Genomic DNA, 27,181 nt, shown 5'->3' with positions numbered 1-27,181 from the left:
TATCCACTGAGCCAAACCGGTTAGGGCAATTGGCATATGCCTCAGGTGCTTAATGAAAGCTAGCAGGGCTCTCTTTTGCGTAACAAACATTTGTACTGTGTAGGTCACAAAGTGCATTCACGTCCAGTGTATGTTTAGGCTTCCCATCACCTTAATTTACTTTATTTTTTATTTATTACTTTGAGAGAAAGAAAGAGACAGAGACGTTGATTTGTTGTTCCAATTACTTATGCATTTATTGGTTGATTTTTGTATGTGCCATGACTGGGGATCAAACCCACAACCTTGGAGTACTGGGACAACACTCTTACCAACTGAGCTACCTGGCCAGGGCCCCTAACCATAACGTTATGGGTTGGGAAAATAGAGGTCCAATGTTAGGGGAGTGACTTGCCCTTAAATCAGGCAGCTAGTCAATGGCACAGGTTCCTGCTTCCAGATCTGGCTGACTATAGAGGCTTCTAACTATTGATGCAGAAGATGGAAGGTGTGTGTGTGTATGCACGCACTTGTGCATGCGTGCACAGTGGGAGTGAGCCGAACTAGGACTATGTCCCGCCTCAGTGTTCACCGGGTGTCAAATCGGATGCTGTGGAGGACAGAGCATCTCTCCTGGGGCACATGCAGGCTCTCCCCCACCTCCTGGTCAACCCTGGGGTGCCTCATCCACTGTTCAACTGGGAGCTCAGCACATGGTTGGTGAATGAATGAATGATATGTGAGTGACACTCTCCCTCCCTCCCCCCTTCATTTTCTATCTCTGGTTCCCTCCTCCTGGCTTGTCTCCTTTTCCCAGAGGCCCGCTCCAAGCCAAGCTCCACTTGGCCTCCTTGGCAAGATCCGGCTGGAGAGGGTAAAGGCTGAGCTGCCTTCCAGAAAACAGTTATAATACAATCCCTGGCTGGCTCCAAGGGCCCAGAGTCAGGAAGAAAGTCTGCTTTGCTGTGGGCTGAGGGCCAAGCCTGGTCAACACTGGGACTGTCGGGGTGGGAACATGGCTGGGGAAGGAATAGGGGTGCTATGGATTGAACTGTGTGCCCCAGATTCACATGTTGAAGCCCTAACCCACAGTATGACTGTATTCGGAGATAGGACTTTAAGAGGTAATTAAGGGGCCGAAACCGGTTTGGCTCAGTGGGTAGAGCGTTGGCCTGCGGACTGAAGGGTCCCGGGTTTGATTCTGGTCGGGGGCATGTACCTTGGTTGCGGGCACATCCCCAGTAGGGGGTGTGCAAGAGGCAGCTGATCGATGATTCTCTCTCATCGATGTTTCTAACTCTCTATCCCTCTGTCTTCCTCTCTATAAAAAAATCAATAAAGTATATTAAAAAAAGAAGAAGAGGTAATTAAGGGGAACCTGGGTCCTAAGGTGTGTTCCTAATCTGATAGGATTGGTGACTTTACAAGAAGAAGGGAGAGATCTCTCTCTCTCCAGGACACACACTGAGGAAATGCTGTGTGAACAGTGAGAAGGTGGTCATCTACAGAGAGATCTGCAGACTCCTCCTCTTCGTATCAGGTTTGGAAGTGCCCAGATGAGTCCCAGTTATGAAACAAGGCAGGCTGTGCCAGGTCTTGGGCCTTTTATTGATAGGTTTGGGACTCCCTGACCCAGCTACAGCTTGTTTGAGAGATTTTACCCTGAGCAAGAAAAGGCCATTCATATGCAAAAACTCAGCTGCATGCAGCTTGGGTGAGATTGTAAATTGGATCAGGAGATGGTCTTAGGGAATCACCAGGTGGAGCAAACAGAAATGGCTGCCAGTCAGTCCTGCAACTGGGGAGATCCCAGCATAGGAACAAAGATCCCTGCGAGCACTTCTGTTTAGGAGAAAGCTGCCCTGGAGTTCCTGCCCTGATGCCAGACAATCCAGTTCCTTCTCGCATGTGTCTGTGTTCCCCAGCGCCTCGCCCTGGTGCTGGAGCTCAGAGGAGGCAGGACCTTGTAAGTTCAGTTCATGGTGCGGCCTTTTAAGAGAAATAGCTGGGTCTCCAGCAGCCTCTGTGTCGCTGAGCCTTAATCTGCACTAGTTTTTACGACTCATAGTTCTTACTGCCCATAGGGACTTCTTTTGACCTGGGCTGGGGCTGGGACTCCTTGCTCTTCTGAGCGGCCTCTGCAGGGACGATTTCCCTCCCGATTAAAAAAGTGGCACACGTGGGTGCTGGACCAGTCTGTTCAGAGCCTCCGAGTCTCCTACCAGTCTCAGTGTGCTTCCTTCTTTACTTCTCTAGTTGTAGGACCTCCATTCAGCCAGCTTTCCAGCGGTTCTGGATGATGGTTGTTATGTATTTTAGTTGTAATTTTGATGTGGTTGTGGGAGCCGACAATACCGGCATTTACCTACGCTGCCATCTTCCAATCAGTACCCGGGGCTCTTGATGAGGCAGCTCCTGCCTCTTTCTTCTGAATCCTTTGGGTACCATGTACTTTAGCTCCACGAAACGTGATACCCTTTCATACCCGTGGGCTCCACACACAAGTCCATCTACCTGCTTGTCTGAGAGTGCTGAGCCAGTGGAGTGGGCTCAGATTTGGAATCCTCTTTCTCTGCCATTTCCTAGCCAGGTGAATGTGGGCAAGTTAACCCTAGGAACCTGTTTTCTAATCTGTAAAATGGAATTAAGCATATGTGATGTGTTTCACGTTGTACTTAGTACACAGGACCCATCCCATCCCCGCCCAATAAAAGTTGATCTCTCCCCTCCTTTGCATGCTAAACTCCTACTCATCCTTAAAGACCCAACCGAAATGTTGTCTGTTTGGTAACATGGCCCTCATTCTTTCCAAATGGGTCAAATCTGTTTTCCCTGTTTCTACCCTTCCAGCCCCGGCACCCAGGGGAAATCCCAGCTCTGTCCTTTTGGCGGAGTGACAGAAAAGGGGTCATGAAGAACAGGTGTGTGTGTTGGGCATGTGCGGGACACGACATGGTTTATAAGGTGGGTGCTGGCGGAGACTGCACTGATGAGGTCAGGGGTGTGGGAGGGAGTGTGGCACAGCTGGCACCTGCCAGCTCAGGCTCCCTTCTCTGTTCCCATCTTTGGGGGAACAGTTCTGAATGCCCCAGAACCAACTGTTGTGCAAAAACAGACTTTATTTTATTTTCAGTGATGGGAGCTACACAGGCACCCATGGGTATATGGAGGGCTCTCTGCCAGCCCCCCAGGCTTTGACCTTGAGAACTTGAGCACTGTGACCTTGAGAACCTTGTCTAGCATCCTGCGGTCTCCGGGGGTGGGGCAGTGCCCTACCACAGGCTGGGTGGGCTGGTCTCAGCCGGTTCCACCAGCCCAGGGCCGCTTCAGTCCAGTTTGGTTTCTTGGGTTGAAACCATAATCCCTCAGGCCCAACTTTGGCCAAAGATAATGATGCTCTGGCAAGATCCGCAGCTGGGAGGGGGCAGGTACTCGTTCCTCATAGAGCAAAAGAGGGCTTCTCTGAGCCTCCCTTTCCATCCTCATGGCGTGGTTTCCGTAGGACCCCAGGCCTGCTAGAAAAACTATCCCAGCTTCTGGAGAATTTGGTGGGAGGGGGGTTGGGATTGGGTGGAAAGACCTCCCAGTTTCTCCAAGCCTCTTGGAGTGGCTGCGTGTTTGCATTCCTGACTCTCTGCTGCCTCCTTGTGGCTGTAGGCCTAGCTGACGCCACACCACTATAGAGGACGTGTGTGTGTGTGTGTGTGTGTGTGTGTGTGTGTGTGTTTGTAGGCAGGGGTCTCAGAAAGAGTGGAGCTGACCCTTGTGTCTGCCTTGGAGAACTGGGATCTCTCTGTGCCCACGACAGGTGTGGGTTACACAAGCAACACCAGGGCAGTGTGACACCAGGGAGAGGGCACTTGTTTACCAAAAATTAAAAGAAAAGATGGGGCGTTGACATTCATTGGCCTTGGAGGGGATTAGACGTCAAGAATGTGAGGAGGGCTGGGTCAGCTCTGCCCACAGGGGTAAGTTCTTGCTAAGCTGCTCTAACAGCCGTGGCCACTTGGCCTGGAGAATCCTGGGAACAGCTGCCCGACAAGCCGTTAGGGAAGTGGGGGAAGGAACAGCTATGGAGGGAAAGAGAGTCAGTCCATCTCCCCTTTGGCCCTGAATCCTTGCATCTGTCTGCTCCCAGCCCAGCCCTGGCCAGGGCCCCTTGGTCCGACCCAGCACCTGTTGTTTGCCACGAAACAGGGGCACAGGTCTCTAACTCAGGCTGCTTTGTCAGTAGCATCCAGGCGGATGGAGTCCGTGTTCTCCGAGATTGTTTTCAGGTGGGGGTCCTCAGAGGAGGGTGTGCTTCAGGATCACAGGGAGCTTGTCCGGATCCCCCCAAAGTCTGAGAAGAACAGCTGACCCTGTCTATTGGCCTCCTTTCATGGATGAGGAAACTGAGGCCTGGGAAGGGGGGGGGGTGTCTGGATGAAGGTCAGCGATGAAGGTCATAGTGGGTTTAAGGGTTTCTCCTTCAGTTCAACGCATTGGTCCATCAGTGTGGCCACAGGAGGGGATGTCTGTGCGATTCCCTTGGGATATGTGGGAGCACGTGCAGGGGGGGCCCCCCTACATCCTCTCCGTGTCCTGCAGCAGAGCCCCCACCAGGCTGATGACCTGGGAGGCTGGCTGGACCGTGTCGTACTCCGCGAAGAGGTGGCACACGTTCTCCTGGGCGTTGGTCTGGCTCTTGGCCACAAACCCAAAGATCCTGGTGGGAAAGGGCAGCCTGAGTGAGGAGGGGGTCCCAAGGGGGAACCAGGGGGGGACTCGGCCCACAGTGCTCCACCCTGCCCCTTCCCTAGCCAAGTGGCCCCGGCACCTCACTCCAATGGGAGCTCTCAGGGAGGGGTGGGTGGGTCTCCCCTGCCAGACTGGGAGATCCCTGCCTTCAAGATGTGGGTTTTCCTCACTTTGAAATGGGGCTCCCTGGGCACAGACGGGACCTGTGTGTTACCCAGCAGCGTGGGGAGAGCAAGGACGTGTTTTGGACACCGGACAGGAGCCTCTGGGCGCCGCCCCCACCAAAACCATGGGCTCCTAAGGGAAGGCTTGGCCTCCCTCCTCCTCTAACTCCCTCCCCATGTGGGGTTGGGGGGCCCTGACTCAGGGAGACTGACGGAGCAGACAGAAAGGCCTTACCAGGAGGGCTTGCAGTACTTCTGCCACCTGTGGGAGGGAACGTGGACAGTAGTGAGTACCAAGGCTTTGTTTCATGCCGTGGACTCCAGCTGACAGGGGGAGAATGGCCAGCTGTGTCCCCACGCCTTTCCCTCCTCCTGTCGCTCCTGGCCCCTGAGGTTCACGGGCTCTGTCTGGGATCCCAGTCTAGAGCCAGACAGAAGCTTCAGCGGGCAACTGGGCCCTGTCCAGCCTTCTCCATGGGGTCCAACCTTGAACTTACTTCCGTTGCTCGGGGTCCATGCCACAGAAGCGGAGGGTGCTGAGGGGGTAATGGCGCCGGAAAAACACCCTGGGAGGAAGGAGGCAGGAGAGAAGGGGAACTGGTGAGAGCCCATCCCAGGGTGTTCTAGCCCCTTTCTGCTTCCCCACTCATTATGTCTGAGGATGGGAATCACGTGTTTGTCTGTAAATCCCTGAGCCCAGGGAAGGCAGGACCGCGTCCCCCTGGGTCCCAGTGGTCAGCCAGAGTGGCTGGCGGATGCTCCGTCCGCGGGGACAGACTTAGTCGATGACCAGTGAATGCCCGTTGATCCCATCTGCATCGGCCACAGTGAAAGGACACTTGGGTGGCAGGAGGTCATGGGCGGGAGGCTCAGCGAAGGCAGAGGACTTGCCTGGAGTCACTCAGCATGTCCCGGACCCCGCTGCGTCCCGGACCCTGAACTCTGCCTTCCTCACTGATCCATAACCCCCTTGGCCATCCCCTCCCGCTCACCCCGCCCGGCCCTGCCACCCCGGGGGAAGGGAAGGCCCTTACTTCCTCTGGACGTCGGTCAGGGTGATGCCCTGCTCCGTGACCTTGAAGTGGACCACGGTGGGCGTGGGGAGGACGTCCCTCTCCAGGGTGGCGGAGATGGCCTTCTGCACCGCCAGGGCTCCGGTCAGCGTCTCCACGCTCACAGAGCTCAGGTACAGAACGTGGCAGCCTGCGGGATGCACACACTGCACTGGGGCCCTGCCAGGGTCCATGGGGTGGGCCAGGCCACCGAGGCCCTGGTCCTGCCTCTGCCCAGAGCCAGGGGACGTGGTGGCCTTTAGTCTTTGGAAACCCAGGAGGCCTCCTCTGTGAGCCCCAGGCAGGACAGAGACCGTGTGGGTGACTGTGATTGGCGGCCAACCCTGGAGGACTCTGGGATCATTTGTTGCTCAGCACTGCCTTCCAGAGTAGGGGGTGGGGAAGGGAGGGAATGTTGCCCTGTGCATAGGGACGTCCCGGCAAACCTTCCTTCTGTCCTGGCCCGTGGCTGGGGCCGCTTCCTCCCCCACCTGCCCTTGGAGCCCTGGTTCATTGTGGAGAGAAGCAAGAGAAGGCAAGCATGGGGAGGGGACCTTTGTGCTCAAGGGCACCGAGTAGGAGCTGTCACTCAGACTGGTGCTGACCTGTGATTGGCCCCCTGGATGTGAGGAGGCGGGATCTTCCCCTGTGGAAACCCCAGGACCCCACAGAGGACGGCAGACCCAGCAACAAGCTCCAGAGCGGCACTGTGGAGACCCCAGAACGTGTGCGTGTGCCCAGGAGTGTGGAGGAGGGGGTGCCGGCCTTGCCAGCCCCCTCTTCTCAGCCCCCTCTTCCCCTTGGCCCCCTCCCTGCAGCCTCTGATCTGCTGGTTTACGGAGAGGGGAAGGAATGTGCCACCTTGTTAAAGATGAAGAAATGCAGCTGTGATGGGAAACACGTGTGGACATGCGTGTGCGTGCAGGGCTGGGAGGCGCCCTCCGGGGGTACAGCCAAGCCTGGAGCCTCCCACACACCGCTTACCCGCAGATCGCTTCAGGCTGGAGGCCCTGCCGTCTGCGGCGGGGTCCGAGGCTCCGTCTCCGCCTCCCAGTTCTGAGCCAAAGTAAAGGAACAGGCCCCGAGGGGCCAGGGCGGAGTGAATGGACCCCTCTTAGAAGAGCAGGCCTCATTAATCCCTTTGAACACGCTCCCCACCCCCACCCACGCCTCCAGGAAGTGACTGGATCAGAAACCAGGTGTGATTACTGTAATCAGGCCAACGGGGCCCCTCTGGGCTCCCCAGCCAGCCCAGCTTGCAAGCCCTTTGATCCTCCTTCCCCTCCTCACTCCTCACTCCTCCTTCCTGGACAGCTGCAGGGACCCGGTCCTCAGAGGCCCCTGGAGGCCCCCTGACCCGCTCACTTCTCTCTGCTCACTTCTCTCCGGGCCACACCAACCCCAGCCTTGCTTTGCTGAAAGTAGGGAGACTGTCGCCCTCCCTCCACCAGAGGCTCCCCGCTTCTTGCTTCCTCTCCCAGAAGCCCCCTTGCTGCTCCCCCTGCACACCCGAGAGGGGATGGCCCGCTCCGTCTGGGGGAGAGGGGGTAGCTGGGCTCTAGACTCTGGAGGGGGCTTCCTGGTCTGGGCGTGACGTCTGACTGTGTGCCTTTGAGTGGGTCACTGAACGCTTTTCTTATCTGTGAAATGGGGATGACGGCAACGTCTACTGCACGGGCTGAAGGGAGCTACGGATGAATGAGGGAGTCAGGGGTCCTCTCTCAATCAGTGTTAGACTGGGAAGAAGACAACCGCCAAATCTCTCCAAACCAGCCGATATGTGCCCCTTCCATCCTCTCAAAGAAAGCCACTCTTTCTCAAACATCCGCTCGGTGCCGAGCATCGTGCTAAAAGCCTGGCCAGAGCGATCTTTTATCCTCACACCGGTCCGACAAGTAGGTATGATGACGGCTGTCCCCATTTCACAGATGAGAAGACCGAGGCTCAGAGAGAGAGACACGTTGTCACAGCCAGGAAGTGGAGATGTTGACGGGCCGTGGAGCACGCGCCATGGACCATGATGCCAACATCATCCACATCCGAGGAGAGACGGGGCCCCCAGGAGCCTTTCCAGTGAGAACAAAGAGAGCCAGCACCCCATGCGGCCTCCGGGGGGCCCACACCCACCTTTGTGCGGGATGGCGAGCTTGCAGGGCAGGGCCAGGGGCATGATGGAGTGCTGGCACACGAAGGCGGAGAGGCTCCCTGCGAGGAGACAGATGGCTGTGGGTGAGAAGTCCCCCCACACCCCCTCCTGGCCCTGACGGTCAGTCCCACCCGGGGCCTGCTGCTCACCAAAGTAAGGCTCCTCGTCGGCCCCTTTGAGATGCACCCCTTTGGCGGACGACTCGATGAGGAAGTGGCGGATGAGGTCACTGCCGTCCTCTCCTGGACAGAGAGAGGAGAGAGTGTGTCGGTGGGGGAGGGACCGGAGCCCGGGGTTAGCCCTCCGGACCCACCTGCTCCGGGCCCATCCGGGGGTTCATCCCCATCCTCCAGCCTCTGGGGATCCTGTCTCTGAGGCCTCCCGCAAAGGAGGCGCCAACCCTTCTGCTCAGGGGCTTCCGCATCCGGTCCCGGTCCCCTCAGCAGGCCTCTCTCTGGGTCTGAAGAGCTCTCAGGGATGCTTTCCGATGACGGGTTAGGTCAAACCTCTTCCGCCTGGCTTCTCTCCCCATCCTCGTTCCCTCCCAGGCCCTATTATTCTCCATCAGATGGTCCCTGCCCAGCCCCGCTGGCCTGGGAGGCTGAGCAATGGGCCCTGCTGGGACTAGAACCCACCTCGCCCCCTGGCCTCCTCTCTCTGGCTCCTGGGCAAGGCTTCCCTGATAACCAACTCCCCCTGGGGGGCACTTTCTTTTGTGGTCGGAGAGACACAGGGTAGAGCAATCCCAGTTGGGTTTTCATCCTTGGTTTTTCACTCATCACTTACTGGTTCTGGGGGGCGGGTGGTGGGGGTCACCCACTCACTCTTGGTGCCTCAGTTACCTCATCTGTTTGCTCCCCCATCAGTCTGGAGCAGGGGTCCTCAAACTTTTTTAAAGTGGGGGCCAGATCACGGTCCCTCAGAGAGCTGGAGGGCCGGACTATATGAACTACTAATTCCTACTGTAACACCTCGGCTGTGCTCACTGCCCAAAAAACCTGGCGGGCCGGATCAGACTCCTCTGCGGGCCGCATGTGGCCCGCGGGCCGTAGTTTGAAGACCCTTGGTCTGGAGGCTCCCTGAGGGCCAGGGCTGGGATCATGGGGTTTAGGGAGCGGCTGCCACCCTGGTACCCCACCCTACAATGGCCTGTGTGTAATCTCCTTCCCCAGGGCGGGACCCTGGTGCCTTCCACAGTGCCCGGGGCGGGTGGGTGCCCATCGATGTGTGTTGTGTGAGTGAGACCATGGGACAGTGGGCCGTAAGCTGTCACACACACATGTTACATGAGGTCCCCCCGTGATAAATAAGTGGATCTGAGATGCAGCCTTTGTTGGATTTCACACTGACTGGGAGGAGGTGGGTTCCCAGAGGAGAGAGCAACCAGGAGAGGGCCTGGGTCTTCCTCCCCCTCCTCTCCCGCCAGGAGATGATGGGGAGATGATGGGGAAGTGGAGGTGGCTCAGGGCGCTGTGCAAGGAGCTGCTCCCACAGCCTTGGGCGCTGGAGGGCAGCTGGAAGAACCGAGGTGGACCCTCGTCCAGGAGTCACCGTAGGCTTAGCCCAAGGATGCCTGGCAAGCTAGCCACCGAGCTGGGACTAGAACCCGCCACACCCCCTCGCCTTGGAGAGGCCCTGGGGGAGAGGACAGAGACAGTGCGTACCTGATCGGCTCTGGGCAGGTTCGGGGGCCTCCTGCACCTTCAGGGCAAGGCCGAAGGAGCCTCGGAACGAAGAGCTGTCCCTCACCACGAAGGCCCCCGGTGCCTCCTTCCGCAGCAGCTCGATTGCTGGAACAGTCCTTGGGTCAGAGACCGTTCCCGCTCCCCGCGCACAGCCCCGGCCCCCAGCCCCAGAGGGCCATCGGGCAGCAGGTGTGGCAGGATCACCTTTTGTCCCCAGGAAGTCCTTTCTGTGGTCTAACCTCCGCCATGGCTGCTGCAGTCCCTATTTCCTCAGGTCATGAGGTCTGCAGGACACTGCCCTCCCCTGGACCTGCCCCGGGGCCTCCCCTCTGATTCCCCAGCCTCGTCCCCCGAAACACTGTTTTCCTTTACCTTGCTCTCGGGTGATGCTGGGCTTAAACCAGTACTTGGATGTGTCCATCACAAATTTCATGGTGGGCTGCATGTCCCTGAGGGGGCCTGGAGACAGAGAAGGGGAACCCTGAAGGCTGGACAGAGGGGAGCTGAGAGACCGGCCCATGGGCCCCATTCAACCCACCCTCTCCCACCCCCAACCCCCTGGCTTCTCCAACTGCCTAAGGAGGCAAACTCCACAGAAGAACTTTAGGGCATGGTGCATCAAGGGTTTAGGAGTCTCCCCTTTATCTTTGGTATCAAAAGCAAATAGATAAAAATCTCAATGTAACGGTGTCTCGCATCCAGTGTTGCCTGCTGGGGACTGAAGTAGGGGATCAATAAGTGAATCTGAGATGCAGCATTGGTTTGATTTCACACTGTCTTCCCCCTCACTCACCCTACAGCTTGCTTAGGGACCTATTCAGTTTGGGAAAGAAAATGGAAGGAAAGGAAAACAGCAGGTCTGGGCAGACCAGCGTGTGCTCAGAAGCCAGGAGGCAGACTCCTGACTCTGGCTTGGGACACACGTTTCGCTCCTAAAGCCCAGAGGGGACTGAGTGAACTCCAACCCCTCTGAGGCCCGGCCTGTGTGGCTCAGTGATTGAGCGGCGACCTATGAACCAGGAGGTTATGGTTTGATTCCTGGTCAGGGCCCAGGCCCAGGTTGGGGGGTCAATCCCCAGTGTGGGGTGTGCAAAAGGCAGCTGATAATGATTCTCTCTCATCATTGATGTTTCTAGCTCTCTCTCCCTGTTCCTTCCTCTTTGAAATAAATATATTAAAAAACACCCCCCCCCCCCAAAACAAACAAAAACCTCTCGAGGGTCTTTTATGCTCCAATAGCCTGTGAAGTTACAGTGGATTTTTTTGTGAGAATTTTGCAGAATCTGATAGATCCCAGGGTATAATTAGGGATATCCTGGGGCATCCGCAGACCGGAGGGGACTAGCCACGCTGAGGACATGTGCTCTTTGAGACACCAAAATGCCCATTTTCTGGGTCCTGAGGGCAGAGAGCCCTGGTTCTTAAGTTCAGCATCTTGAAAAGGTGTGCTGTGGCCTGTTGAGTGTAGCTCACCAAAACGGTACTAAAACCTGCAAATGATCTGCCCTGGGAAAACGGTCAGAGCAGATTCAAGGGTGTAGGTGCCGCGTAATTTGCTTGCACTGACATGGCTTCCTGAGTGGGGCTGCGCAGCCCACGAGTCAGAATCCACCCCACTCCCACCCCCTCCTGCCAGGAGTCACCTTGACACCCATCCTGTGGCCGAGGGAGGGCCGAGAAGCAGGCCTGGGAGGGTGATGGGGAGTGAGGAGGGACAGTGTCCCCGGGGCTGGGCAGGGGCTCTGTTCACGGGAGAGCAGCCCCGGGTGCTGAGGCTCAGCCTGTGTCGGCTGCTCTGGGTTCTGGTTGGCTTCGCTCTCTTGGACGCCTGCAGTCACAGGCTCCGGGAAGTGGGGTGTTTGCTGGTTTGTGGTTTTCGCTGTCTGAACGGAATGCATTGTCTCCGTTCCCCTGTCCCCCACCTCGGTCTGCTCTGCTCGTCACCCACCAACGTCAGCGTTACGGCTGACTGACTCTCCCCCTCTTTCTCACGCGTTAGTCATGGAGCCTGCTGCTTCCCTATCCCGAGGGTCTCCTGGCTCCGTCCTCTCTCCTCCACCCCCTGCCCCGCCCTGGTGCAGGCTCCGTCTCAGCTTGTCTGGATCACTTCACCATAAAAGCCCAAACAGAACCAAACAGAAATGGCTCTCCCTGCCCACGCAGCTGCCAGCGTGATCCATTGACCCGAGCCTCTGACCCCATCACGCTCCTGTTCGGGACCCTCCGATGGTCTCCCGTAGCCTAAAGGGTAAAATCTACTCTTTAGGCCTGGCCGGTGTGGCTCAGTGGTTGAGCATCGACCTGTGACCCAGTAGGTCATGGTTCAATTCCTGGTCAGGGCACATGTCCAGGTTTCAGGCTCAGTCCCCAATGTGGGGCGTGCAAGAAGCAGCGGATCAATGATTCTCTCTCATCATTGATGTTTCTATGTGTCTCTCCTTCTCCCTTCCTCTCTGAAATCTATAAAAAAATATATATATATATATTTTTTTTGCCGAAACTGGTTTGGCTCAGTGGATAGAGCATCGGCCTGCGGACTGAAGGGTCCCGGGTTCAGTTCCGGTCAGGGGCATGTACCTTGGTTGCGGGCACATCCCCAGTATGGGGTGTGCAAGAGGCAGCTGATCGATGGTTCTCTCTCATTGATGTTTCTAATTCTCTATCCCTCTCTCTTCCTCTCTGTGAAAAATCAATAAAATATATTTAAAAAAATAAATATATATTTTAAAAAATCGACTCTTAAGCTTGGTGTTCAAGGCCTTTTGCAATCTGGCCCCAAATTACTCTCAGTGGCCTCACCCTGCACCCCGAATCCGAGTCACTTCCTTCCAGGGCTCGAGGCATTGGCTTACCGTGGGGGGACGCGGCGGGAGAGGCCTCTGGCAGGGTCTGGCTGTGGCTCCTGGTGGCTGGGCAGGGGCTGCTGGCAGAAGCAGCCCCAGGTCGCACCAAGTCCTGGGGTCCTGGGGTCCGCTGGGGCGGGGAAGACCCTGGTTCCGGGCAGCCGTTGATCAGCACGATGGGTATGTCCACCATGGAGTTGGCGATGGAGGGCGGGCAGCTGCTGGCGTGCTCCTTGGCCTGGGGCGGGGAGCAGGCTGCTCGGGGCTGGGCCCTGCTTGGGGTGGTGCTGCCGGGGACCTGGTGGTCACCGGCTCTCGTGCATGGGGACCCTGGGCCGAGGCTGTGGAGGCTGGAGGAGGAGCTGGCTGGGCTTTCCAAGGACTGAGAGGAGGACTGCGGGCTGGAGATGCTGGAGCGAAGGAGGGACTGGCTGCTGCAGGGAGAGAGCACCAGGTGGGCAGAGGGTGAGGGCGGGGAGGTGGACACGTGGGGGCCAGAGCCAGGCCCTGTCATTTAGTGACCTGGGTGCCTACGGCTTCGGTCAAATAAAATACTATAGACTCCACTCCCGCCAGCCCAGAGCAAAAGGCATGCCCACCCCATCCCCACGGGGTGCTGAGAGATACAGAACTGTCCCTGCACTGCAGTCTTCGGTCAATTCAAGGAGCCAAGTGAGCTGTCCCTCCACAGGGCATGTGGGCTGGAGCGGTTTCCTCTGCTTTCCCAGCGAGGCAGGTCTGAGTTGTCACACCAGCCTCTCCCTCCTCCCATCACCCCCAGGAGCCCTGCACCCAGGCTGGCCCTGGCCCGGACCCTGTCCGCGCTAATGCAGAGGGAATCCCCAGCTGGGGAACGGGAGGAGGCTAGTGCTGGCTGAGTCCAGCCAGACCTCTCCCCGAGCTTAGAAGCCGGGGCCAGTGGGCATGGCCGTGGGACCCCAGTCTCCTTGCCAGGGACTGCCCTGGCACAGTGGCTTTGGAATCTGTGTGGGGGGCAGCGGTCCTGCAGAGAACTGGGTGGTGATGGCATAAAAGAAGCTACTTTTATTTTTGGTGCATGCCCAGATTTTGCTGACAGAGCAGGCTACCTCTCTATGATGGGAGTGTGTGTGTGTGCATTGTGGAGGCAACATCAGAAGTTATAGTGGGGTCAAAACCGGTTTAGCTCAGTGGATAGAGCGTCGGTCTGCGGACTGAAAGGTCCCAGGTTCGATTCCGGTCAAGGGCATGTACATTGGTTGCGGGCACATCCCCAGTAGGGAGTGTGCAGGAGGCAGCTGGTCGATGTTTCTCTCTCATTGATGTTTATAGTTTCCTATCCCTCTCTCTTCCTCTCTGTAAAAAAATCAATAAAATATATATTAAAAAAAGAAAAAAAGAAGTGACAGTGGGAGTGGCCTACCTTCCGAATACGTAGCTGACGTCAGTCGCTGGGCGGGCCGACACCACAGGGACCCCGTTGCCTCCCGGGCCCCTCTCCACGCCCGGAGAAGCCATCCCAGGGGAGCCAAAGCCATGGGGGCCCGGGGCCGGGCTCCGCGTGCAGGGGATGGAGATGCTGGGAGAGGGCGGGGGGTGGGAGGACAGAGCCCCGGACGGGGGCGGAGGGCGCTGGTGCCCAACGCCTTGGCTCCCGGAGAAGATGAGGCTTTCGCTGCTGCTTCGGGTCTCCCGGGGGATGTCTCTGGAGAGGAGGAGGCCGCCACTGCGCGGGGAGCCGAAAGGCGGGGTGGCAGATGGGCTGGAGCAGCGCTGGGGGCCCTCGTGGCACCTCGATCTGGTGGAGGTCACCTCGATGTACTTGATATCTTTGGGGAGAAAAGCAGAGTGCTGGTGAAACCCGGGAGCCTGCGCTCACAGGACAGGAACGCTGGGAGGGTCCTGGAGACTGTCTGGTCCCCCCTCTTTACTTTTTTTTTTTTTAAAAGTATATTTTATTAATTTTTCTCAGAGAGGAAGAGAGAGGGATAGAGAGTTAGAAACATCGATGAGAGAGAAACATCCATCAGCTGCCTCTTGCACACCCCGCACTGGGGATGTGCCTGCAACCAAGGTACCTGCCCTTGACTGGAATCGAACCTGGGACCCTTCAGTCCGCAGACCGACGCTCTATCCACTGAGCCAAACTGGTTCCGGCGAGGATCCCTCCCCCCCCCTTTTTTTGTCGACGGGGAAACAGGGTCAGAGAGGAGGAGGCACTCACTGGACTCAGAATTAGCATTCGGCTCCATCGCAGGGCCCCATGCCAACGTCACCCCCTTTGGGGCCTCTTCCCCTGGGTGGGAGATGCAGGGAATAAGCAGGCCAAGGGGCAGATGGACCTGGGTTCAGACGTGGCTCTGCCGCCTGCTGTCTGAGAGGGCTTGGCCAACGACCTCGCCTGCAGAGGCTCAGTTACCACATCTGGAAAATGGGGGTGGCCGTGCCCAGCCCCCTGCTGTTACAGTGAGGATCAAATGAGAGGAATGTAGGGGCCTAGCACCGAGCCTGGCACATAGGAAGCCCTTTTATTATTATTTTTTATTATTATTTTAAAAAAATACATTTTATTGATTTTTCACAGAGAAAGAGAGAGGGACAGAGAGTTAGAAACATCGATGAGAGAGAATCATCAGTCAGCTGCCTCTTGCACGCCCCTACCGGGGATGTGCCCACAACCAAGGTACATGCCCTTGACTGGAATCGAACCCGGGACCTCTCAGTCCGCAGGCCGACGCTCTAACCACGGAGCCAAACCGGTTTAGGCCAGAAGCCCTTTTAAACGGACACATAGGAAGCTTTGGTGTATGCCCCGCACTCTAGGCTGAAATGACCGCTTACCCGAGTGTGCCAGTCACCTCGCCTGATGCCTCTCTTCCTCAGGGCGTGTGAGAGCTGTTTCTACCGACGGCCAAGGCTCGGTTGCACCCTAGGGCCACCCGGTGAGCATTTGAAGTCCTGATGCCCAGGCTCCACCCGCACCCATAGGACCAGCACCTCCCGGGTGGGCTCAGGCCTCAGGTTGGTTGTTCCCCGGGTGATCCCAGCGCGAATGGGGCATCATCACTGTTTCCGGCCAGCAGCACACCGCCCTGGGAGCGGGTCTGATGAACGGAACCTCAGGCTCCGCCCCAGGCCTACCGGACCTGAACCTGCCATTTCAGCGAGAACCTCGGGGTCTGATCCACCTTAGAGTTTGGGAGCTTTGCTTTGGAGCAGGAGCTGCTGAGGGCGGGGTTGTGGCATTGCTGAGTGTGGAGCTCCTCAGCCGGGGCCACCCTGGTGGCTGGGGCACCGTGATTGGTTGTCACGTGGCCCAGGCTGCTGACTCTGCAAAGCTCTCTCCATTCCCCAGTGGGGGCCCCCAGGACCCTTGTCCCCAGACCACGTTCCTCCCTGAAGTAGGGTGCCCTGTGGGTCTCCCCCTGGTGAGGGTGGACACCCAGCCAGGGTGGTGGAAGGTGGGGGTCCCCCAGCCGCTGGGTTCCGGAGGGCTGCCCTGCCCCTGCCTCCCCAGCCTGGAAACTGGGACAGAGTCGGCGGGAACCTGCGCCCTCAGCGCCTGTCTTCCGGCCTCCCGCCCACTGGGGTCCTGGCACCCGCGCCTCGCGGGCTGTGACTCCGGCGCCCCGGCCTGCCCCGGCCCGCTCTGGGGCAGGGCTTCTGGCTCTGCTCCCCGCCACGGCCTCTGTCTGAGCCTGCTCGGGCCAGGGTTGGGGTGCAGGATTGCATCAGTGAGGGGCTGGCAGGCTGACCCGGGCTCGCTGTTCCAGGGGTGGAGGCACAGGCCTGGCTTTGTCATCGGACAGACCTGGGCGTGAGTCCTGGCGTTCCCGCTTTCCCGCCAAGAGGCACCGGGTAACTTTCCTAGCCACGCGGAACCTCGGTGTCCTCTTCTGCAAACCGGGGGATCTAACACCAGCCTCCCCGGGGGTGGCGAGGATAAAACAGGGGTGAATGGAGCCCCGAGTCTGGCCCAGGGTGGGCTTTGGAGAACATCTCCTCCCTGCCTGCTTTTGGGGGCAGATGGCTAAGGGGTGGGTCCCCCTGTGGAGGCCCATAGGAGACTATCTGGCACAATGTACTGTGGGCTCTGAAAGCAGTGAGGTCTTGGGATGGGGTGGATTCTTCTGGAAGCCTGGCAAGCACAGCTTGTATTTTTATAGGACGTCAGAGTGTTGACGCCCATCATCCTTTCTAGCTTCACAACCGCCGTTAATGCCCAATGTCAGAAGAATCTGCTTTTAAAGAGCGGGAAGCTGAGGCTCATAGAAAGGTGGGAGTGGAGCTGACATGTATGGCACCATGTTTAGAAAAGGCGGGTATTTATTAAGTGCTTTGGGCCAGCACTGTTACCTGTATTAGTCTATTCAGCCCTCGCGATAACTCTGTTGCAGTAGGAAGTATTATTGATTCCATAGAACAGATGAGAAATCAAGGCTCAGAGAGGGTGAGTGAGTTATCCAACGCCACACAGCCAGGGAGTAGAGGGACCCTCCCTCCTGCTCCTTGGCTCTGATTGGGGGCCTTTTCTGGGAGGAGGGGTTCCTTGGAAAGGTGCTTGGCTGCTTTGGGGAGGGCCTGCTGGTCAGGGGGAGCTGTGGGCCCCTTCCTTACTGGGTCCCCCAAACCCTTACGGAAGGCCGTGCTGGCGGGTGGAGCAAGCACGGGGAGAGTGCAGGAGGAGCCTGCAGCCTGAGTCACCTCCTGCTGCCCTGAGGTGCCTGTGGCTGCCCCCACCCATCACCTGGTGCAGTCACTGTTTACAGCCATGGGGCAAGTCTGAGCAGGGCTCCGTGGGTGCACTGGGTGGGTGGGTGGGCGGGGCCACGTGGTTGGGGAGAGGAGAGCCAATTATTAGACACTTTCCACTTGGGGTTGGCAAACAGCCCTGCTTGGCAGAAATTGCTGGAAAATGAAACGTGGGGGAATCTGTTCCAAAGATGGGGAGGGGTGGCAGAGAGGATAAAGGAAGGAATGTATATGGTGGTGGCTTCTAGGAGCCACATCCTCTGTGGGATGGGAACCTGTCCCTCCGCCCCCCCCTTCCCCCCAGGGTAAGCCTGAAGGAAGGTAAGCAAGAGGCTGGGGGAGGTTTGGAGCTCTGGGGAGCTGCTCCCCGCCTCCCCCCCCCCCCCCCCCAACCCCCGGCCTCCAAAGGGATTTATTCTGGGCAGCCCTGGAGGGTGGGAAACTAGCTCCAAGGAGGAGAGAAAGGCAAGGACATGACCTTTAAGCCCAGAAGCCTGGGCTTTTAGGCCTGACCTACAGCATCACTAGCAGCGTGACCATGGGCCATTGCTGCCCCTCAGCGTTCTCAGCTGTACAATGAGGTTATCACTCTTCCCTTTGCAGGGTAGATGCTGGGATCATGCATTGCCCAAACCTTCTGCACACACCGGGTGGGCAAAAATAGCTTTATAGTTGTTTGTATGGAAAACAATACAATAATTCTATGTAATAAAGAGCTAATATGCTAATTAGACCGAACAGCAGAACAACCGTCCGGACATCCTTCCGGATGAAGCCTGGGTTGCGAGGGCTGAGCCCCTTGCATGAATTTTGTGCATCAGGCCTCTAGTTAATAAATAATAATTCAAGAGTAAACTGTGTGCTGAAACCTGTTTGGCTCAGTGGATAGAGCATTGGCCTGCGGACTGAAAGGTCCCAGGTTCGATTCCGGTCAAGGGCATGTACCTTGGTTGCGGGCACATCCCCAGTAGGGGGTGCGCAGGAGGCAGCTGGTCAACGATTCTCTCTCATCGATGTTTCTAGCTTTCTATCCCTCTCCCTTCCTCTCTGTAAAAAAATCAATAATAATAATAATAAAAAAGAGTAAACTGTGTTTCACATGCTCACAACTGTAACCCTACTTTTGCCCCAGCCTGTATTTAGGGGAGGCATCATCAATGTTTAATTTTAATTTTTTTAAACATATTTTTTTTCATTGAGGAAGTGGGGGAGAGAGAGAGATAGAAACATCAATGATGACAGAGAATCATTGATTGGCTGCTTCCTGCCCACTCGACTCTGGGGATCCAGCCCACAACCTGGGCATGTGCCCTGACCTAAACCGTGACCTTCTGGTTCATAGGTTGACGTTCAACCACTGATCCCATGTTTAATTTTTAATTTTGCCAAATTAAGCAAGAGAGACAGTGAACATCTGCTGGCACTGCAGTTTTAGGATGTCTTCCCTTCAATACCCCGAAAGCTGGAAGGATGAGAGCTGAGGAAAGGGGGTCCCCTGCGAGGCACCCCTGGTGCCCAGAACTAGTACACTGCCCCGGGACAGAGTGGGTGAGGGGAGGAAGGGAGAGAGAAAGCTGGCTCTGGCCCAGTAGTGGTGGTCCCAGGGGAAGGATTCGGGAGGTCAAGGTGCAGGAGGAAGTGCAGCTCAGCAGTGATCGCACAGCGGAACCTTCTAACAGGGAGCTGGCCAGGCTGGGCCGAGTCAGGAGGTCATGAGCGCCAACATTGCAGCTATCCAAGTGCAGGTTGGAGGAGAGGATTTAAAGAATAAAATGCCGCCGAAACTGGTTTGGCTCAGTGGATAGAACGTCGGCCTGTGGACCGTAAGGTCCCAGGTTCGATTCCAGTCAAGGGCATGTACTGTGGTTGTGGGCACATCCCCAGTAGGGGGTGTGCAGGAGGCAGCTGATCGAAGTTTCTCTCTCGTCAATGTTTCTCTCTATCCCTCTCCCATCCTCTTTGTAAAAAATCAATAAAATATATTTTTAAAAGATGCCATCTGAAGGGGCTTTGACAGAGCTAGGCAGCTCGTTTAGGACCACCTGATCACTGCTGCCTTCCTAGTGCCTGGGTCCTGTGGACACATCTCAGCATGGCAGGCCGTGCCCAGGGCATCTGAGAGTGCAGACTGTTCACTGCCCATCGCCCCTGGAGGAAGAGCCTGGTCGTCAACACCCGCACCCACATGCCTGGGGCTGCTCCCCAGGGACTGTCTGCCCTGCACGGGCCTTGAGTGTGTGGAACCCCCGCCTTGGGGCAGGAACGTGGAAGCCCAGGGCTCGCTCCTGCCAACAGCCATTAGGCCCAAACCACCTTCCTGCAGGGGCATGCCCGGTGCTGGCCTTAGGAAGCAGGGAGGCTCCTGAGGGCTGGAGGCAGTGCTTTTAAGAGGCCTGGCAGGCAGCGTGGTGGGTGGGAGGGACAGAAGGCGGGTCAGGATCCGGGGCGCCGGAGGACCTGCGTGCTGGGCTCTCACTTTCACCCCAGAGCCTGAGCCTGCCCTGGGGCGGGTGCTGAACACAACCCCGGTGTTTAATGAGGCAACCGCTGTTCATAATGACTCACTCACAGGGGCCGGGAATGGCGATCAACCCCCCAGCCGGTGGTGTTTCTTTCAATCCCTTTGAGGTAAGAACTCACTTATGTTTTACCGACGAGGAATCTGAGACACGGAGAAGGGGAGTGAACAGCTTGTGTAAGGTTTGCCCGGCCCGGGTGACGAGGCTAGCTCGGCTCCTTACGCAAGCCTATGAGCCTCGGTTTGCTCATCTGTAAAATGAGGCTAACACGGTCATCTCCTGGGGGTCAACTGGGAGCATGGAAGGTTCCGCTAGCCAGTGCTCAGAACAGTGCCTGGGCAGAGTAAGCGCTCAAGGAGTAGACATTCTCATGGATCCTGTCTCTAACCCTAACCACACCCCTTGGCCCACGTTGATGGTTTAAGTCCCGGGGAGCCTCAGTCTTCCAGCCTGTCTAATGGGGCTGCTGCTCCTTGACCTTCACCTTCAGAGTACACGGAAAAGTCTGTCTGGGTAACTGGAGCCAGAGGCAGGGATTTCTAGATGTCCGAGGCTCAGGGGTGTACTGGAGGTGGCTTGTACCAGCTCAGGGAAGCTGGTTGTTAGATGTTCAGGATTTTTGTCCAGCTGGTTGCTAAACTCGGGCATTATTAAACATTAAAGTATAGCCCTGACCAGTTTGGCTCAGTGGATAGAGCGTCGGCCATCGGACTGAAGGGTCCCAGGTTCGATTCCGGTCAAGGACATGTACCTTGGTTGCGGGCACATCCCCAGTAATGGTGTGTAGGAGGCAGCTGATCGATGTTTCTCTCTCATTGCTGTTTCTAACTTTATTCCTCTCCCTTCCTCTCTGTAAAAAGTAAATAAAATATATTTTAAAAATTAAAGTATATAAAGTTACAATGAAACAACTTATTTGAAAAACAAAAGTGATAAACACTCCAAATTCATCACATCCCAGTGATTTCACTATTTTTTTTTTTCTATTATCCATACTCTTGAGGTTATTCACATCTGCTGTATTGGTGAGGTGTGAATTCTGTACTGTACCGTGGCCTGCTGCTGTGCATCTCTTTCTAATGCCACATTCAGTGACGTCACGTTGGTAGCCTGAACCTGGGAGTGGGAGAATTGACACCGTGGAAATTGTTACAAGCTTTACATCCGGCTCTCTCCCATCCCACCAGGAAGCCAGCTGTTAAACATTGACTAGCACCCTACTGCTTAAACACAACTGGGTTACCACCCTAACCAGGCTGAACTCTGTGTCTCTCCAGCCCTCCTCCTTCCAGCTTGCGCCTTCCCAGAGTAATACTCCCCTGAACAGGGGTTCAAACAGAAATCCTACCCAAAATGTAAGGGGCCCAGGTGAGGACCCCAGGAGAGACACTGTAGGGTAGCAAGGTTCAGGGACCCCACATGCATCACGCATGGAGTTGTAGGAGAAAACATATCATTAGCTAATTTACATTCTCTGAAAAATCCCACCACACAGGTACCCATCACCAAGTTTCCAAAGTCAGGAGCCACAAAGAAGTGGGGAGAGTGAGGGACGCCTGTATTTTTCCCTGTGGGGTGGCAGAGAAAGCAAAGAAGTTCAGGAAGTAGCTAGGGCTGCAGGTCATCTCCCTGCAGGACACGCCTCCTGCTCCTGTGAGTCTACAGGAAGTTCCATCTGCACCAGGTCCGGTCCCCAAGCCCCCCTCCTGGCTCTGCACCCCTGGTCCTTACCCAAAGCTTCAGGCTCTTCTTTCTTCCTCTGCGAGGTGGTGCTCTGGGCGGGCTCTGCCCACGGGCTGCCGGCCACCGTGGGGAGCAGCTGGAAGGTGGGGTCCAGTTCCAGAATCATCTGGTTGAGGCTCTCCAGGGAGAAGCCGATGCAGGTGTCCAGGTCCTCCAGGGCCCCCGAGGGCTGCTGGCCAGGCCCCCGCAGGAGGCAGCTGGCTTTGGCTCCCGCCTGTGGGGTCTGCGGGAGCCGGCTGGGGGGCTCCTTGCGGGGCACGGGGGCCATCAGGGCCTGGGCCCCCCAGCCTTCGGTGGTGTAGTAGGCACACTGGGGCGGCAGGCTGGGGCTGGGTGCCGGGTGCAGGACTCTCCTGGGCTCCTCGCAGGGAGGCAGGCGGACGGCGTGGCCTCCTGCCAGCAGGGGACTGGGCATCACCTGCGACATGGCAGGGCGGGGCGGCTCTGGCTTCTCACCAGCCTCACGCAGGTCCCAGAGGTGTCACTCGCCAACCAGGAGCTCCCAGGACCTGAAAGAGGACAGGGTGGCCGCTGAGTGTCTTTTGTAGATGAAGCCCCTGCCTTGTCCCTCCAAAACAAAAGCATATCGCAGAAACCGGTGTGGCTCAGTGGGTAGAGCGTCGGCCTGCGGACTGAAAGGTCCCAGGTTCGATTCCAGTCAGGGGCATGTACCTTGGTTGCGGGCACATCCCCGGTAGGAGGTGTGCAAGAGGCAGCTGGTCGATGATTCTCTCTCATCGATGTTTCTAGCTCTCTATCCCTCTCCTTTCCTCTCTGTAAAAATTTAATAAAAAACAAAACAAAACAAAACAAAAAAACCCCAAAAGCATATGGATGCATTCATTTCATGGATGCTGGGTTTGCATCCTGGCTCCACCCCTCACTGGCAGCGTAACCCTGGGCAGGTTAATTCACTGCCCTGGGCCTCAGTTTCCTTATTTACAAAATGAGTTCATGTTTGCAACATGCGCCAGAGAGCGCCTGGCACAGACTGAGCAGTGTGCAAGTTATTGTTAAATAAAACAACGTCAATAGAAGTTTATTAAATACCCTCGATGTCTCAGCCTTATTTGTTAAATAAACACTAGCTAATGTTTACCGAACAATTTCTGTGTGCATAGGCACTGCTGTTTGCCCACAGTCTTTTAAAAATCCTCATAACAGCCTGAGGGAACCCTGTAATTACACCACCTTACAATGTGAGGAGGGGAACACGGAGAGGGAAGGAGCTTGCCCAGGGGGCGTGGCCAACAAGTGTCAGAGCCAGACCCCAGGCTGCCTTCGGCTACTTCCCAGGGGCCGGGGTGTGTGTGTGTGTGTGTGTGTGTGTGTGTGTGTGTGTGAAACCGAGTGAGCAGGGGAGCAATCGTAAGCAGTGTCACCGGGAGGCGGGGAAGCAGAGGGGACTCAGTAGGCACGGGTCGGGGAGGTCAGGGAGGACTTCCTGGAGGAAGAAGCATGTAAAGGGAGGCGAGAAGAGAAAGTAGGAGCTAGCTGGCCAGGGAGGCGGGGATGAGGCAGGTGTTTTCAGAAGCCTGACAGACAGGGGTGATCAGGAGGCATTCCGGAGCACCTGGCAAACAGGGAACTGCCAGGGTAGATGGAGGAAAAGATGGGGTGGGGGTGGATGGAGGGCCAGGCTGGCCAGATCCTGCAGAGCCTTGCAGGCTGGGCTCCGTAGTGGTGTCTCAGCCCTGAGGGCCAGGGCGGGCTACAGAACCGTTTTGAGCTAGGGAGTGACGTCAGCAGGTGATATTCCCTCCCTGGGGGCCATCCAGGAAAGAGATGTCTCAGCTTCCTCCGCTCCCTTCCTGTGGAAAGTCCTTCCTGCTGTCTCACCTAGTGCCACCTGCTAGTACTTTCCTACAGGTGGGCTGGGTAGGAGGCCAGGGGTTCTAGGACTGAGGCTGCCAAGGAAACTGGAAGCAGCTGGGACGCGCTGGGCACGCTGCCACTGCATGCCCCCACCCTCCCCACTTGCCCCCCAATACTCCTCAACTCTGCTTCTCCCTGTTTCCAAGACGCTGCCATCACATCCTGCCTTATATAGAGTCGGTCGCCCAGTGCTGGAAAAGGTAGAGGCCGGCCTGGGCAAATGAGATGAGTACGGACTCTGGAGCCTGAAGATTCAGGTTCGATTCCCAGCTCAAACCGTCCCTTAATGAAGGATTAATTCCTTAATGAAGGAAGGATTCCTGCCCTGCACCCACCCCCCGGCCCCCACCAGAGAGCCACACGGAACCAATGGGGTGCTGCTGGTGAAAGCAGCTGGATAACTCTAAATGCTACTTAGAAATGAGGGCTTGTCTGGAGTAGAACAACCTCATAAGAAAAAATAGAATAACTCCCATTTGCGAGCACTCCCCACGTGCCAGGAGCCCATCTATGCCGGTTACACGTGCTCACTCTCAGCTCGCACTCCGAGGAAGTTCTGCACCCTGAGTACCAGCCCGTTTTACAGATGAAGACACGGAGACTCAGAGGTGAAGAAAAGTGATAGAGCTGGGATTCGAACCCAGGCCCTGGGGCTTTCAGGCTGTAAACTCCTTTTTTTTTTTTTTTGTAAACTCCTTTTTAAAAAAAAAAATATATTTTATTGGTTATTTTACAGATAGGAAGGGAGAGAGAGAGAGAGAAACATCGATGAGAGTCATCGACCAGCTGCCTCCTGCACACCCCTTACTGGGGATGTGCCCGCAACCAAGGTACATGCCCTTGACCGGAATCGAACCTGGGACCCTTCAGTCTGCAGGCCTACACTCTATCCACTGAGCCAAACCAGTCTTGGCTGGGCTCTTAACTCCTTGTACCACATTGAGTTCACATGCAGAGGGGACCCTGAGGTCCAGAGGGGGATGGGATTTGCCCAAGTCCCCCAGTAAGGGGAGGAGAAGAGCCAGGCCCCTGCTGGACGTCTCCTGGGCTGGGCTCTAGCTCCGGCAGCGTGTCTATAAATGGCCGTGGTCGGGAGCCGGCCTCGGAGCTCCTTCCTGGGGCAGCTGAGGACACGGAGCTGTGGCTTTCCCCTCACGTGCGCCCAGAGCCCGGCTTTGCTGGGGGCAGGAATCGGCGGACCCTGCAGGGCTTCTGTCTGGGCCCCGCAGAGCAGGCTGGGTGCGGACTTTATGGAGGACATGGGGGGCCTGGGTCTCCCCCCAGGATGAGGACCCAGGATGCCTGCCTACTGGTTTGGAAACTGCTTTTGTGCCGCCCTGGGCAAGGGTCCTCTCTGGACCTCACTGTTCCATCTCTATAATGGGGATAACAGAATGAAACTACTCATTTCATTTTCTCAGCGGTTCTGTGAGGCTCAGGGATTTGCCCGAGGTCACACAGCCCACAGGGCCCGGGGGTGGGATTGGGTTGAGGCTCCACTGCCCTGTGCTTCTCCTTCATCGATTTAGGACGCCTTCCCCCTCTCTCCATCCTGGGTTCTGGAACCCGAGGGGCACACCTGGGAGGCTCCTTTTCACACGCTTCTCACGCTGAACAGTCCCCGGATCAGCCTGGACCTCCCCGGGCAGGGCCTGGGCTCAGTGTTTCATTCCTGGACATCCTGCCCCACCAGTGCACCTGGCTAGCTTTCTTCCCGGCTCGGAGGGGCAGGCCGAGGTCCCTGGGGCTCCGGGCTGTGTGTGTGTGTGTGTGTGTGTGTGTGTGTGTGTGTAGGGGGTGGAGTGGGGGTATAGGGTGGGCAGGGAGGGCTCCAGCCAGATCAATCCTATTTATAGGTCCCTCCCACCCACTCCCCCTTCAGGTTTGGACTCAGATCTTTCTTTGTTCCCCAGAGCTCAGGAGGCGGCGGATCCTGTTACCTTGGCACATCTCTGCTTCATAGCCAACCTCCCACAGGCCCAGCTCAGGAAGGGAGAGGGTAGAAGAGAGTGAACCCTGGGGCTCCCCAAAGCCCCTTGCCTCCATAGTCCAACCCCTACTCACCGCCAGCCTGGAAGAGTGGCTTCCGGCTGTCCCATCCTCTCCACCCAGACCCAGGGACTGCAGGATCAGCGAAGGCCCTGGTCCCCCACCTCTGGGTGCCCAGCAGCCTGAGGGGCCCAGCACCGGGGCTCAGGACTAGGCTGGGAGGCGGGAGGCCTGGTCCTGTGCCCGACCCTCCCCCCAGGTCTCCATGACCTTGGGCAAACCCCTTCCCCTCCCTGCACCTCAGTTCTCTCATCGGTCCTCAGAAGGGTGCAGATTTGCTCCCTCAAAGCGTCAAACTCCCTGGTCTGGGGTCCTGAGACCCTGTCTCCCTGGTCCACAGCCTCTTTCCCGTTTCTCCCCACCTGTGCCCTGAGCCGGGGCCCCAGACGCGGAGAGGCAGAGGACTCAGGGTGAAAGGAGTCGGCTGGGAAGGAGCTGGCCCAGAGCTCCTTGCAGAAGGAAGGCACCTACCTGGTGTCCGGGGCGGGCAGCGGCTGCATTCACTCCTGGCTCCCGGGATCATTCAGCTCCGAGAGCAGGTGAGGAGTGAGGGAAGGCGCAGTTCACCTCAGACTTAAGAGCACCCACGATCCTGCCCTCCCTCCTCCCCTCAGGGCCCTACTTGTGGCTGACAGCTGCCAGGCCCCACCCCTCTCCCGTCTGTGGGCTCAGGCCTCAGGTGGGGTTGGCCCTGGCACAGGGAAGGGAGGCATCGGGCGGGGGCCTGGCCCGGCCTGAGGGGGGCTGGGGCCGGGCTTGTGTGTGAGGGGCTCCCAGACTCCCTGCTTCCCCGGCCCTCGGCCCCCGCCTTGCCCCCACAGGCATCACATGATCAGGGGAGCCCTGCTTGGCTGGGCAGGGACTTGTTAAGACCAAGGTGCGCTGGCTCTGGGCATTCCTCTGACCACGTGCCAGCCGGGGGAGGGGCCGTGGGCTGGCAGAGCTTGCAGAGAGTGAAGTCCTTGACCTTGGGAAGGCGGGATGGCCCTGGCAGGAGACCCTTCCCAGAGCAGGGCATCCTGGGTGCACAGGGGCTCCTGGGAATGGAGGTGCGAACAGGTTCTGTCTATTCTCCTTGTTCTCTTTGGTCTGGAACGGAGCTTTGAGCTCAGGCTGGAGCTCGGCTGGGGGACCTTCTCCGGGGGACTCCTTGCCCAGTCACCGCCGCGCCTGTCAATCACGGAGCACAGCCTTTGCTTTCACACTGTTTCCTGACGTGTCTCCATCACGGACTCTGTGACTTCACCTCCACGGAAGGCCTTAAACAGTCTGTTGAAACTGTGCATCCCACTCTTCTGAAGTGAGATGCTGTTATAGGTGTGAGATGCAAATCCGAATTCAAAAACTTTGTATGGGCCGAAACCGGTTTGGCTCAGTGGATAGAGCGTCGGCCTGCGGGCTGAAGGGTCTCAGGTTCGATTCCGGTCAAGGGCATGTACCTTGGTTGCAGGCACATTCCCAGTGGGGGGTGTGCAGGAGGCAGCTGATCAATGTTTCTCTCTCACTCTCTATCCTTCTCCCTTCCTCTCTGTGAAAAATCAATAAAACATAAAAACGAACAACAAACAAACAAACAAACAAACAAAAAACTTTGTATGGAAAAGAGAACGGAAGCGATCTCACCATTTTTATATTAATCACATGTTGGAATGATA

General features: G+C 57.0%; 1 protein-coding gene across 1 annotated transcript; it reads right to left on the bottom strand.

Annotated features, from left to right (window-relative positions):
• Positions 1–225: 225 nt before the first annotated feature.
• On the bottom strand, positions 226–26,066 carry TNS4 (tensin 4). The gene is made up of 13 exons (XM_084864031.1): positions 25,998–26,066; positions 21,591–22,111; positions 14,012–14,417; positions 12,619–13,043; positions 10,139–10,225; positions 9,746–9,871; positions 8,231–8,323; positions 8,063–8,140; positions 6,920–6,991; positions 5,918–6,086; positions 5,381–5,449; positions 5,119–5,145; positions 226–4,687 (listed from the first exon to the last, which is right to left on the bottom strand). The coding sequence occupies exons 2-13, from the start codon at positions 22,027–22,029 to the stop codon at positions 4,546–4,548; spliced, it is 2,133 nt and encodes a 710-aa protein (XP_084720157.1). The 5' UTR covers positions 22,030–22,111; positions 25,998–26,066; the 3' UTR covers positions 226–4,545.
• Positions 26,067–27,181: the final 1,115 nt, after the last annotated feature.

Source organism: Pipistrellus hanaki, assembly GCF_964339955.1.
Source record: "Pipistrellus hanaki genome assembly, chromosome: 16".
NCBI classification, from domain to species: Eukaryota; Metazoa; Chordata; class Mammalia; order Chiroptera; family Vespertilionidae; genus Pipistrellus; species Pipistrellus hanaki.
This window is presented reverse-complemented; position numbering and strand designations above follow the sequence as displayed.